The sequence below is a fragment of the Rhipicephalus sanguineus genome, chromosome 1 (assembly GCF_013339695.2).
Source record: "Rhipicephalus sanguineus isolate Rsan-2018 chromosome 1, BIME_Rsan_1.4, whole genome shotgun sequence".
NCBI classification, from domain to species: Eukaryota; Metazoa; Arthropoda; class Arachnida; order Ixodida; family Ixodidae; genus Rhipicephalus; species Rhipicephalus sanguineus.
Window position 1 is genome coordinate 277,166,080 of NC_051176.1, and position 13,324 is coordinate 277,179,403.

General features: G+C 45.8%; 1 protein-coding gene across 2 annotated transcripts in view; it reads left to right on the plus strand.

Annotated features, from left to right (window-relative positions):
- Positions 1-13,324, plus strand: part of LOC119379028 (uncharacterized protein KIAA0232) — a 58,764-nt gene that overhangs the window by 12,625 nt on the left and 32,815 nt on the right. The window contains exons 4-5 of one of the 2 annotated variants that reach the window (XM_049411853.1): positions 3,875-3,949; positions 9,012-9,075. In XM_049411853.1, coding sequence (XP_049267810.1) covers positions 3,875-3,949; positions 9,012-9,075 — 139 coding nt within the window. The remainder of the gene's footprint in view (positions 1-3,874; positions 3,950-9,011; positions 9,076-13,324) is intronic. The other variant, XM_037648165.2, reaches the window with a different exon arrangement.

Sequence of the window (13,324 nt, forward strand, 5' to 3'; positions counted from 1 at the left end):
ACACTCCTATCCACTTTACTCCCATCCTCCCCCACCCCAAGACTCTGCGCCGTGCTCCCTATAGGGCTGCAGAAATTAGGCGTCTTATTCTTCCTCTAATCACACACAAAAAAAAAGATGCTTGCACGCCTGCAACGAGGTAGCCACGCACTGCTATTGCAGGCAGCTTCTCGTTCGCGCGCTTTGGTGGTTCCCCCCTTTGTGCGGTAACCGTAGCGCCGCAGGCAAGTGTACTTGATCGGTCTTGCGGAGTTACCCTGACGGCCCGCAAACCCGTGAGTGTCGCACTGTGCTGCATCTTGGGTTAATAAACCCGTGTTTGTTGACATCCTGCCTCGAGTGCCTTTTCTGCGCCATGCCGGAGAGTCGATGAACCCGGCCGTAGCGTCTTTGTTCGCTGCGGCAGTGGAGAACATCGCGTCCCTTCCCGTTCGCCTCGTAGGGTAAGCGTCTCACAAACCTATCTCCACAAATTTCATCGCCCCATGTAACTTTCTGCCATCCTCAGCTGCATTTCTCTTCCCTTGCTATCCATTCAGTTACTCAAACTGTCTTCTGGTTATTGCTCTTGCACATTACATGGTATGCCAGGGTCCATTTTCTTTTCTCTTAATGTCAACTAACATGTCGGCGACCCTAACATGTCAGTGACCCCTAGCAACAGAGCAACCGGCACGCACTTCCATAGCGTAAGCGAACTGCGTGAGTGAGCGTACGGAAGAAAACTGTATGGTTGTGCGCCCGTCCGGAAAGCAAAACGAGTAAAAAAGCTATAATAATCCTTCGTCTTATTGCCAACGAGACGGAGTTAGTTTTTCCGAGTCCCCAAAACAGGAAACGCAACCACGCCGACATGGTTTGTGTAATTTAACGCCACACCGAAAGAGATGTAATCACGCCTCAGGGAGCAATAAACAAGAGAGTAACAAGCGGTCACCTTTTGAGAGATTAGAAACCAGACAGCCGTCAGCTTTGCAGGCGCAAGAAGCGATAGATAACCACTCGAAGGACGAGACCGAAACCAGCCGCACCGCGCACGCGCTCGGATGCGCAAGTGAAATCTGGCGTGCCTCTTAAGAAAAAAAAAAAAAAAAAGACAACGGAGAGACATCGGCGCATGAAAAAAATTGCACGTATTCCGGAAGTGTGGCAGCACATGCCAAGCAAGAGAAATGATCGAAAAAGGTGCACGAAACCATCCGAACCACGCGCGTGCGATTAAATAAGCAAGCGAAAGCCGGCGCGCCGCTTTGGAAAGAAAAGAAACAGAGAGACATCAGCGCATGAAAAAAATTCGACGCGTTTCCGAACTGTGGCAGCACATGCCAAGCAAGAGAAATGATCGAAAAAGGCGCGTGTTTTAAACATACAGGCATGTCGTACATGTACGGCGAAAACCCTCAAAGGGTTAATTGGCAGGCACTGCAGAAGCAGCATTAATACCATTCGTGATATGAATTGCCACAAGTGTGGATGCAGTAGGCATAGGTCGGCCAACTCACTCACTCATATCGAGACATGAGTCTGTGACTGAGTGAGTTCGGTTGAGAAAAATTATGGTGAATCTGAGTCTGAGTGAGCTCCACATTTTTTGCCGACCTATGGTGCTATATACTCAACTTCAGCATTACTGTCGCTCACATTTCAACTCATGTATACTCCCACATACTTCTACACGCTACCGTTCATACTTCAGCTGTATATTTATTCATTAGAGGCGTGAGTTGCGGATGGAAAGGGGGAGGAGGTGCCTTAACCTCCCCCACGCAAAATTTTTCACGGGGAGTTACTGATAAAAATATCTCATGCGAGTCATCTCTTCCAATAAAAAGGTCCTTATTGGATTTGCAAACTCTGATAACTCATGTTTGAAGGTACGAGATCAAAAGTTGCTAAGCAGAGCACCAATTATGCGAGATATTGGTGTTAAAGAGCATTGACACTATGGTAGAAAAAGCTATTTATAGGCTAACGGACTCATGAGTCGACTCACTCAGATTGAGCCGTGAGTCTGAGTCTGAGTGAGTCCAAGTGAATTATATTCTGGAGAGTCTGAGTACGAGTGAGCCCGGTTGAGAAAAATTAATGGTGAGTCTGAGTCCGAGCGAGTACGGATGTGGAGAAGTTTGGCGAGTCTGAGTCCGAGTGAACCCTAAGGGCAAGATATGTTTGGTGAGTGAGTCTGAGTGCGCTCCACATTTTTTGCCGACCTGTGGCAGTAGGTATCAGCACAGTCCCCACCAAAGTAACAAGCAAGTATTGATTCTTCCGAATGATAGACCAAAACTGTATGGGTTCAGGCAGATTGCAAGGATATTAATTCAGGTTTGGGTTAATCATCAGCCTATTTTATGTTCACTACTGGACGAAGGTGTCTCCCAATTATCTCCTATTTGCACTGTCCTGCACAGGCTGATTTGGGTTCAGTTCCAACAGAGATATAGTTTTGGTACAGATTTTGGTTTGACACACTGGTTACAGCATGGTTACATTCTTGACTATGCAAGGCGTGTACGATGGCTAAGCTACGCGGGGAAAATAATGTGACAATGAATATTTCAGGGGCTATTCTGTGGGGTAGGCAGTTTGGCATTTCTTAAATTGGAGTTGTCTCACGTCTTTTGTTGCTTTATGTAAAATGACAAGCTATAGTCAGTGAAAACTTAACACATTTTACCTTCGTTTGCTTTTGATGCCTGTATTTCTTTGCTTAAGTTTATTCAGCTAACTACTTGTTATACCTGTTGGGATGTTTCTTTTTTCTTTCTTTTACAACACACTTGTTTCTATTTTATGTACTATGCTTTCTGTTCCTATTACTACATGCATACTGTGTTTGGCCGCATACATGCTATACATGTGCTCCATGCATATGGTGTAGCTCCGTGTGACCGACAGCAGGAATGAATGAAAACTCGGGATCATCTTTGTAAGAAATTTAGCTCAAAAGAGCCGTAGTATTGCAAATATATTAGATGCGAAGTATCTTAAGGTCGAGCTCAATCCGGCGGTGGTGGTGGTGGTGGTGTGCGGCGTGACCACCCTCACTGCGCATGCGCATACCCTCTCCACATACCTCCTCCCCTCTCCCTTTCCCCTCTCCACTTTCCATTTTCCCTCTCCACTTCCCCTCTCCCATCCCCCTTTCCACTCTCTCTGAAATGCGGGCTAGACATGCCGAAATTCTCTCCTGCACAACGCCGCGATGAGCTCGAGCGCATGCGCGTCCCCTCCCCCTCTCTCTCCTTTCCTACGCTGCCCCCCCCCCTCTCTCGCCCGCGTGTCGACCGCGTTCCCCGCTCGCCCTGTGAGAATTAACGGCCAGGCTAGATGGAAGACACGACGCGCGTAGCGTCCCTCTTCGTGTTCCACGACACGAGGTCGGTAGCATGCCCAACGAACGCCAACGGAACGCGATCGTGCAAGTGCTCCGGCTTCGCATCGCCTCATGGTCCCCTTTAGCGGGAGATGGCGTAATTTCTTTTACTACTGTGTAAGATCAAGACATAATCTGGACACATAGCAGTTTTTGATGGCAACTAAACTGCATTGATTGCACCATTGGTCCTCGTGAAGTGCAGTTAGTTGCCTGCAGATTTAAGTCTTTTTACCTTTTGGTTCACTGGACATCGTTATGTGTGCTCACCTCGTAATGTAAATTATTTACGGCTGTTGCAGGTACAAGTCTCTGGAAAAGCTTCAGTATGAACACAAATCTGAAAGATATTTTCAGTCTATGAGGCTGGTAGTATTCTTCACATAACATGAAGGATCGCACCATAGTTTTGCTTTTTGAAATGTCCATCACGGCTGTTGAAGAGAACTTATTTTCGCAGCTAATTTTTTTGTCACCGAATTTGTTTTCTTGATATAGGGGGAACTGGAGAGCAGAGGAATTGACACTGTGTACTCTCACACTGTGATGAGTCTTCTTCTGCATCCTGACAAAGTAAGTAATTTTTTAAATGTGGGTGCTCAGTTCACATCTTAAATGCGTACTGGTTATACCATTTTCAACTTTTTGTATGTTGCTTTAAGGGAAAGTTGCGGACTTCATAACCTACTTTAATTTGTATGTCAAATGATTGTATCCCATCCTGTACGTAATTTTTCCAAAGTTTGAAAGTTTGTTCTCTTTAAGGAAAATAGGCTGGAAATAGGAAATACCCTAATAATACACTGGTACAAGCTTTAGAACGCCCTAATTCACTATAGGCACCCTGCAATGGAATTTATTAATTGAGAGAGTCGGGTTGCATCGAGAAGACTTGCATGTTGGGACGAGCTGTTTCATAGACGAAGTAATCAAGGTTATTTATCTTCTGCTGATTAGCACCATAGTGCAAGACTACACAATTTTGTCTCCTTGCCAGCTTAATTTGTCGGCCATTCCACCAGATGATCTAGATGTCTTACCTAACCACCTGGAACCTGTTCAGTGGGGTTGGTGAAATACATAAAATGGCAACGGTATTCTTTTGATGCATTTTTGGCCAACTCTCTGATGTTGGAACTAAGCTGCTTTGTTCTATGAAATGGTAAGCTGCTCTTGTCGTAGATCTTTCTTTCTTCTTTTTTAATGAGAAACATAGAAATGTCCTATTGTAAAAAAAGATGTAGAAACTGTTAGGCAGGTCTTATATCTGACATGCTGCAACACAGTTTTTGTTATTACAATTTTCAGGTGCTTTCTGAGCAAGTTAGGTCAGGGAGCATCGTGTCAGACCAGTTAAGAGGGTTCACCAGCGCGAGCTCCCATAGAGAATACATGCGCATTTTGAGAAGCCCTAGCGTGCCCAAATTTGGTCAGATTTAAACGAGGTTTTCGGCACTGCATTCATTTTTAGTATATCGAGGAAATGTTGCGGACAGATATTTTCCTCAGGCTCTCATTTTTTTACAAACCAGAGGCAAATATCCATAAAAATTGTACATTTTAACGTCTCGCCCTTTCTTGTTGTCTCCTGAAGAAAATAGCTTCGTTATCTAAATTTCTTCCGCAACATTTCCTCCCTTTTTATTTCCTTATTGTTATGGTATAATTGTCATGCATTTCAAGCCCCTGGTTTCCATTTTACAGGCTTTGAAAGTGCTCTGTGTACTTACAGTCTGGATTTAAAATTCGCGCCAAATTTAAGAGGCGCGACGTGGCTCCACCTGGTATCCCCTATATTCTGCGATCCTACACTCTACCACCAGCCTCTCATATGGCTGTATTCGTGCACTGCGTAGAAAAGTAAGGGACTTGCTGAGTGAGCTTGAAACGGGCTTCGGTATTTTTATTTTGTAACGTTTATTGTGGGGGGAGGGGGTCTGTGCTGCCTGTTTTCCTCCCGAGCGTGTTCCCCGCGACAATGAAGTGGAATGGGAGGCTAATGCAGGTGTGTGACCCAAACACAAAGCAGCGTTTCTTCGGCATTGTGACAGCGTTTTGGCTACCAGCACTTCATATAAGCAGGGTGCCGAGAGGTCCTTGGTACTCAGGAAACTGCCCCATGTCCATAGCTAATCGTCCTATTGAGCGCTCGCAGGAATTTACTGCGGTTGCAAGGGGGACAGTGGCGCCATCTGCAGCAGAGACTAGCCAAGAGGCTCGTGTGCTTTCGCTCAGTTCTGTCGGTCAGGAATACGCAGAAGCGCGACATCGTGGCTGCTTAGAAACGTCTTAGGCAAGAACCAATTGGCACGTGAGCTGACTGAGGCTTTCTTCATCACGAAAAGAAGAGACATTAGCCTCAGTGATACTTCCATAAGATTGTACGATAATGAAAGCTGGTTCCTCTCATGTGCGTAAATGAATTTGTGGTTTGTGTCGTATAAATATGCGTTTTATGTTCAATAAAATCCAGTCGCGGGTCTCACTTCCTTCCTTGTTCTCTTCCTTGTCCGTGTTTCCTTTGCGCAGCGCCTTTGCGCAGCAACATGCATTATTGATGCCATCTCTCGTGCGTGTTCCACACGACATTGTTGTGTTATGCGTGGCTAATTCAGGCGTGTCGCCCAAACACAGTGCACTGTTTCTACGGCGTCTCGACAGCGTTTCGGCTACCAGCTCTTTCTCTAAGCAGTTGGCGAGAGATCCTCGGTGCTCAGAGATTTTTCCCTACCCGTAGCTAATCGTCCTATTCAGCACCCGCAGGGATCTGATGTGGTGGCAAAACTAACAGCGGCGGCACCTGCAGCAGAGACTTGAATGCTTTTGCTGCCTTGAGCAGGCAAATGGATAAAAAAGCGTGATCGGCTACCGCGAACTGGTCCTTCCAGGCACCAACGGCACATGCGTAGATCAGAACGAGCTTTGTTTTTTGAAAAGAAATTCACTGATAAGTGTATGACTCGACACGTGCTCTTTTCACAACGTAACAACTTGGGGTGATAGTGCTGGGACATTCCTTGGGAACTGACCCCGTCTTCGCGTTCGACCACCTTCAGTGTAATTTTTAAACATTATCCACGCTAGTATGTACCGAACTTTTTTCCGTTTGCCATCTTAAATTTCCAAAAGCTAGCCTAAAGTGTGCTGTATGTAATATATAAATCTGGGAGAAGCGCATAATATAACAAATATAATAAAACAGTAGAAGAGTACAAATCTTTTATTTTGAATTTTCTTACAACGGTAATGTTCTCTAAGCAGCCATTCCATCTAACCGCCAAAGTTGTCTAGATGGCACAGAAACAGATCAAAGTGTCCTCAAGAAAAAACGTAAGCCGTGCCCGAAGAAAAGAATTTCTTTACGAAAGTTGCTTTACGGCACAGTCAGTTGTGAATCGCGATAAGAGGGTTCTGCGTAAAAATAATAAATCTTGTACTTTGTAAATACCAATTAATTACATTTCATTCAGGAAGTTGGAGGGGGCATCAGAACTAATCTGGTGTCACCATTTCTTGCTCCGCGCGTTCGAGCAACAGTTCACCCTGCGTCTCAACCAGTTTGTTCACAAAGGTGGCGGCCACGGTGACGTCAAATGCAAGCTATGTATTCCATAGCCTCTGACAATAAGCGCAGAGAACTGTGAAGAGAAGTCACTACCCATGGTTTGGGTTACTGCGGGAGCGGTTTGGGGATACGGAGAAGTTGGAGGGAATGGCTTACACCGCAACTGTACGGGGAGGACAAAGCGGCAAAACCCCTCCATCGCATTTGCTACGGCTATGCTGGCGGAAAACATAGGAGCGTTCACCCTTTTTTGAGGCATTCCCGGGCAGGTTTCAAACAGCACTACTTTTCGCGCGCGGAATGACCTTTTCGCACGCTTTCATGACCTGGTGAGATTTACACGCCTAGAGTGTACTCTAACTTACCTCCTTTTTGTGGTGTGTAAGTGCTGCCATCTATGGACACAAAAAGTTCAAATCTGAGTTGTTTTGGAGCTGGTGAGCCCTCTTAAAGCTCGCAGATCCATCATCACTTACATAAGCCACCTTTTAAACCCATTCTGCCAAAGCAGTGCATCAGTTAATGCACTGCAGCCTCCACTTAAGTTCGTTGATACCTGTATGAAGTGTCATTCAATAGGTGCTTGAAGCAGTGGGCGATAAGAAAACTGAAATATTGGTGGCCAACGGAGTGGGGCCACCGCATGCTGATGGCGCACTGGACAGAAACCTTGTACTATGCTGAGACACGGTAGATGGAAAGCCACTTGCAGCTTATCGTCCAAAAACGGGTGGCAAGTAGTTGGGGGTGCCATGGCAGCAGAACAGTCAGTACTAGAAATCTACACCATGCACAGACTTGTACACAGCAGTCCACTGGTAAAGGAAGCATTAGAGTGTGTGGCAGCCACTTGGTACTACCGATGGCTGGCGACTGCAACGAGTTTTGTGCAGGTGCAGTCACTTTGTGCGTGGCACTCTTCCATTGCGTCATCGTTGTGTGAACGGTTCGCTTTGCGACACTTCGAAGCACAGCAGCAGACGGTAATGGACGACAAAAGAACATTACTCACAGCGTGCACTGCACCTGCTTGAAACTCGTTGCAGCCTACGGCCAGCGGTGGCGCGGAGCAGCTGCTGCACGTTCGGCTGTTCCCTTTAACAGTAGATCACTGTGCACATTCTGACGGCTAGCAGATGACACCAGGAGCAAGCCACACTAAGCATGCTCCCAATGGACACTCTGCTTTATTTCGCAGGGTTTAGTGCTGTGAAACATTTGTACAGACTGTTCTATAAACGAGCAAAAATATTGCTGCAGCTCTAGCATGGCAGATCGGCTGACCGTTTTGAGCTACCTTCACGTGGAGAATGCGCGTGCCAGCACGGTAGTGGAATTTCCCTGCTCTCATACGAGACACGGTGACACTCGAAGATCTGGCAGCTAAAACTCATTTAAAATTAATTTAGGCAAGGTTATGTTCTGAAGCTGTTGGTGTTTAATTTTGAAAGTTTCTTTTCAGTCAGGAAGGCATTTCTTTGAGGGTGATTATAAAAATTGATACAGTTCTTTAGCAGGATGGGTGCAATATATGGAATATGTAAGTCATCACAAGTAAAGGAGGTACCATGGACCCGGCATGGTGCAAGCCAAATATATTCAGAAAGTATAAGGAAAGTGTGAAAACACAACTTATGTTCGGCATGTGGGGTCCAAGACATGCCTGATAATTTTTGCATCTGTTAGTTGCAGTACAGTGTTTCTAAGTTTTTGAAAAAATTGGGACAGAAATCAAGATTGGCTTTGCCAATTCATTGAACTTAGCGGTTGGTTTCAACACCAGAAAGTTCACCGAAGTCTCATACAAGCGCTATTGTCTGCATCTAAATGTGCACCACCGACCGCCCCTTAACGCATTTCAGGCTGTTAAGAAAAAAATATCTAGAATCCCTGGTAGAAGGGTGGCCAAAATCAGCGGCCAAGAAGGCAAAATAATCTAGTCTCATCCTGCAGTTCTGACCACTAGCAGGCAAACTTGATTACTTTGTCTATAACACAGCTTGATCTCTGCATGGTAGTCTGCTCGACATAACCTGAACCTTCTTTATTTGCTCTTGCTATGATTTGCAGGTACATCTATCGCGCAAGGTTCTTCCACTGATAAGAAGTACTGAACACAACAAAGAAAAGGCAACTATACATTTGATTAGATTGCTATTTAAAACTAAGGGTGGAAAAGGAAGTTTTAGTTTGCTTGTATTCGACCAATTATCTAAATGGAGTGCTATACATAAGTGTACAAAATTGTGTTCCTTGTAGTATACAAGAACACAATAAAGTTCTAACAAGTGTAAATTTCTAGCGTTACTTTTTTAAATATATTTTTATCTTCACAGAGAAAAGTTGGATGTTTTTATGATTTACAGACAACTGAAATTGCATTGTGCAATAATAATCTAATCATGCCAACATAAATGTACTGTACGTTGCGCTTTCATGTTGTAAAGTGGTACCAACAAGCTTTATTTGCATGCAAATCAAGTAAGGCATGCACACCAATTGCGGAACATAACAGAATGTGGTACACCTGATGTTCACAATGAACGTCTGTTGAGGGGACATGATGAGGCGTTTCTTATCAGCAAACATGCGGCTAGGAGTAGGAGTGCAACATAAAATTTCTGTTGGGTTAGAATAACGACAACCATCAGACAATCAAGCCAAGCAAAGTGTGGGGTACGTTATTTGTAGTAATTATGATATCAATCTGAATAAATTAAAGCAAACGAAAAGACAACTTGCCGCTGGCAGGGACCGAACCTGCAGTGTTAGAATAACGCGTCCAATGCTCTACCAATTGAGCTATGGCAGCGGTCATCCTCTTGTACACCTTATCAGGTATATATGAGCTCGGGGGTGAGACAGCTGCTCCAAAGCATGAAAATCGTAAAAATTGCGCCGAACTGCTCCAAAACAGCCTCAAAAGCCAGAAGTTCGATACCCATGTCAGCTTCGTTCGGAAAAAAGGCTTCACCATTATTTTCTGAGTTGCACCTATAGCAGTGCCTGGGATATCAAGAAAATGAGACGTTTGCAAAACGTGTAGAAGCGCCCAACTGTGTTTCTATGCACCTTTCTAATGAGGGCTCCCATGATGCCGCCATAACCTCCTCTGGGTTGTTGTAAATATGCGTGGCGCCCCAAAAATGTTCTGCTGTGCCCCGAGCGTGCTGCTGCTTCTCGCTAGGCTGTGTGCGTCTTCTGGCGCTATCAAGTGGCATGCGTAGCAGGAATGGCTCTAAGGTTCTTGTTGCATTGTTGTGCGTAGCGTGTTCCTCCGGTTGCAATGGTTTTCGCGTCGACGCTGCTGCGTGTGGTCACCTACGCGCGTGTTAACTGTGGGAGGGCTTGTACCGTTACGACCCTCACCGTGCACGGGAGAGGCATCACCCTTGTTGCATCAATGTGGCAACAACTAGCTTTCTGCATGCGGCGCGTCTCCGCACTGCTCTGGCAGTTTTTCACGCCGAAGCCGGCAGCGGACTGATGCGAGGCGCCTTTGTGTCGTTCCCAAATAAAAGCGTGCAGTATGCATACAACGGCGTTATGCTCGCAGTACCATACATGATAGTGCGAGATAGCTTTATCAAATAGTAAATGCGGCGAGGTATCCTGGCGCCCACGCCGTGCTCTCGAAGACAGTCTCGCACAAAGGGGCAGCGAACGGCGGTAGCTCACCTTTGTTCTCACCTGTTCAAAGCATGCAGTAGGTTTGACGCTACACCAACCGCGCGGCCGAGCTGAAGGCGCTTATTGTTATGTCCTCCTTGCAAACACTGACCTACAGGAAGCTCTGGAGAAGCTTGAAAAGCTAAATAAGCAGATCTACAAAAAATTCAATTTCACCACAAGTGAAGCAATGAATGCGATAGCATCAAATTGTAATATTATACGAAGTAAGGCTGGCAGCTAACACTTATGGATCCGATCTCGCGTAACTTCAAAACGCTGGTGTAAGAGAATACGGCTGCTCAAAGCGCGCGCACCAGTGATCGCGACTGCGCCCTTAATGTCAGTCCACAGTTGCTGCTCGAGCGACCCCCTCCCCTCCCTCACGTTCCTTCGTGCTCCTTCAAGACGGGCGGCGCGTTTCCTCTCTGCATGAGTAGCAATCAACGGCAGGCCTGGCATGCGGTGTTATGTTATTGCATGCGCCCTCCGTGCAACGAGGATTGGTCGGCTCTTTTCATCTCTGCCTCAGCCGCGTTCGTCACCCTCGCTCGTGCGCTTTTACCCAAGGGTAAAACATGATGCGCGGGGGATGTTATAGACTTGGACTTTATACGGAACATGACTGCGATGGTGACGGCAAAAACCTGTTCATAATGTCGATATAATTGCTATCGTAATAAAAGCCAAAGCAGTAATCTGCTAAATTATATCACTGATCTTAAAAAGGCCTCCTGCTATGTAACTGCAATTCTTGTGCAATCACATTCTTTTTGTTGTTTTTTTTTCTTCAAATTTTTATGAAGTGAACCTAGTTTGCAGAACCCTTTTTTTTTTTTTTTCAATTATTTCATGCATTTCTTGGGCTAGATAGGTCGCATAGTATTTAAAGAGGAGTATAGTTCACAACTGGCGATACTTTCTCCAAAGGCTGCTTCAGTGTTACGTCTATCCTAGGCCAATTTAAATATGTACTTGTCCCCCCCCCCCCCCTTAAGTTGCTACAAATCTGTTTTTCAAGCTCCTGAGATGACATAAAAAATTTCGCAAACTGCTCCAAATCAGGGTTCTTCTGCTGCAAAATCGAAATTTTGCTGCTCCAAAAACTGCTCCCAAATCAATTTCAGCCGTCTGACCCCTGTGAGCATTTAAACCTTGGAGTGTTAGCGCCGCTTGTAGCCATGACGGCCAGTGTGGAACACTTCTTTTGCCTACTGGCGTCGCCAAGCACGTGATCTTGTTACGAGCTGGGAGCTGAGCAATAATACCTCGCATATACCTGAAGGCATCAAGTCTGCCAGAACGAGACCCTCCCTTTTTGTCCCCTTTTAATTTCTTCCCATTTATATCATAATTACTATAAATAATGTCCCCCATACTTTCCTTGGCTTGATTGTCTATTGGTTGTCATTTATGCTGTCTAACAAAGAAAAACTAGCCCTTAAATTCTCCTTCTTTCGTTCATTCATAGCAAGGGTCTCGTTCTGGCAGACTTGATGCCTTCAGGTAGTATGCGAGGGATTATTGGTCAGCTGCCAGCTCGTAACAAGATCACGTGCTTCGTAACGCCAGCAGGAAAAAGAGTGTTCCACACTCACTGTCATGGCTACAAGCGGCGCTGACTAGCACTCCCAGGTTTAAGTGCACATATTGGACACCGAGGCCCACCACTGGAAAAGCTGGTGCCAATGTCGGCGTGACGTGCTTGACAGGACAAGCGGCAGTGTCGTCTACTTCGGGGGCACTGACATGCTCTGAAAACTAAATTTTAGAATGCCACCGGCACTGTAATTCTGATAAAGTGGGGAGGTTTTCCCACTTTGGTTATGCGCCTGAGAGCACTTGAAAGCACTGCATTACGCAGTCGCTGTCTTTGAAGGAGTCATATATACGGTAGGTCAGTACTCAGTGCCGCAGTGCAGGACGTACACAATGGAGCCCGGTGTCAACCTTCACACGTGTCCTCGAGTAAGAAGCTGCGTGAAGCTTGGATTTTGAAACTTAGAAATTGTTAACAGCCATCAGCTACAAACTTGCGCTTGCAGCCAGCACTTCTAAAAGGAATTATCTGAAAGGGCTGCGACGTTCGGTGAGTGGCGCAAAGCACTCGCTGAGACTCGTCAGTGTGCGCTGGCCAGCTAATGACTCCTTTCTCCTGCAAGCTGGCCCATTTGTTGCCCACCTCCATATTGACCCCAAAATTAGGTTCACTCCCAAATTCAAGTTGGCCTATCCCAACTGTTTTCTACGGAGCGGTAATGTACGTATTGTTGTCGGAAAGGTGCCAAGCCTTTTTCATTACAGACACGATTTTGCCACCAAAATTGCTGGAGAACTTGCCAAAACATGTTGCGCATTAAAACATTACATTGTGTCTCTACGCCTTGTTTTTACCCCGCTTTGCAGCTACTTGGCGCAATAACTTCTCTTTTTCACGGCGATTCCTGGTGAATGCGGGTCTTTGTATACCGCCGTTGTTTGGAGAACTAGTCCAGCAAATGTTATGTGACATTTATTCACCTTCGCGTTGCACAATGCCACATGTTTCGCCTCGTAGACTGCTTCTCCTTGTAGCAGCAGTCGTGAAGCCTATGGTCTTAGGCTTTGGTCTATGCACGTTTTGATTCTATAGATACTGGCAAGTTCACTGGAATGCAGAGGGAGTGGTAGGAATCATGTTAAAAAAGAAGACATGCCGCACGGCATATGCTAAT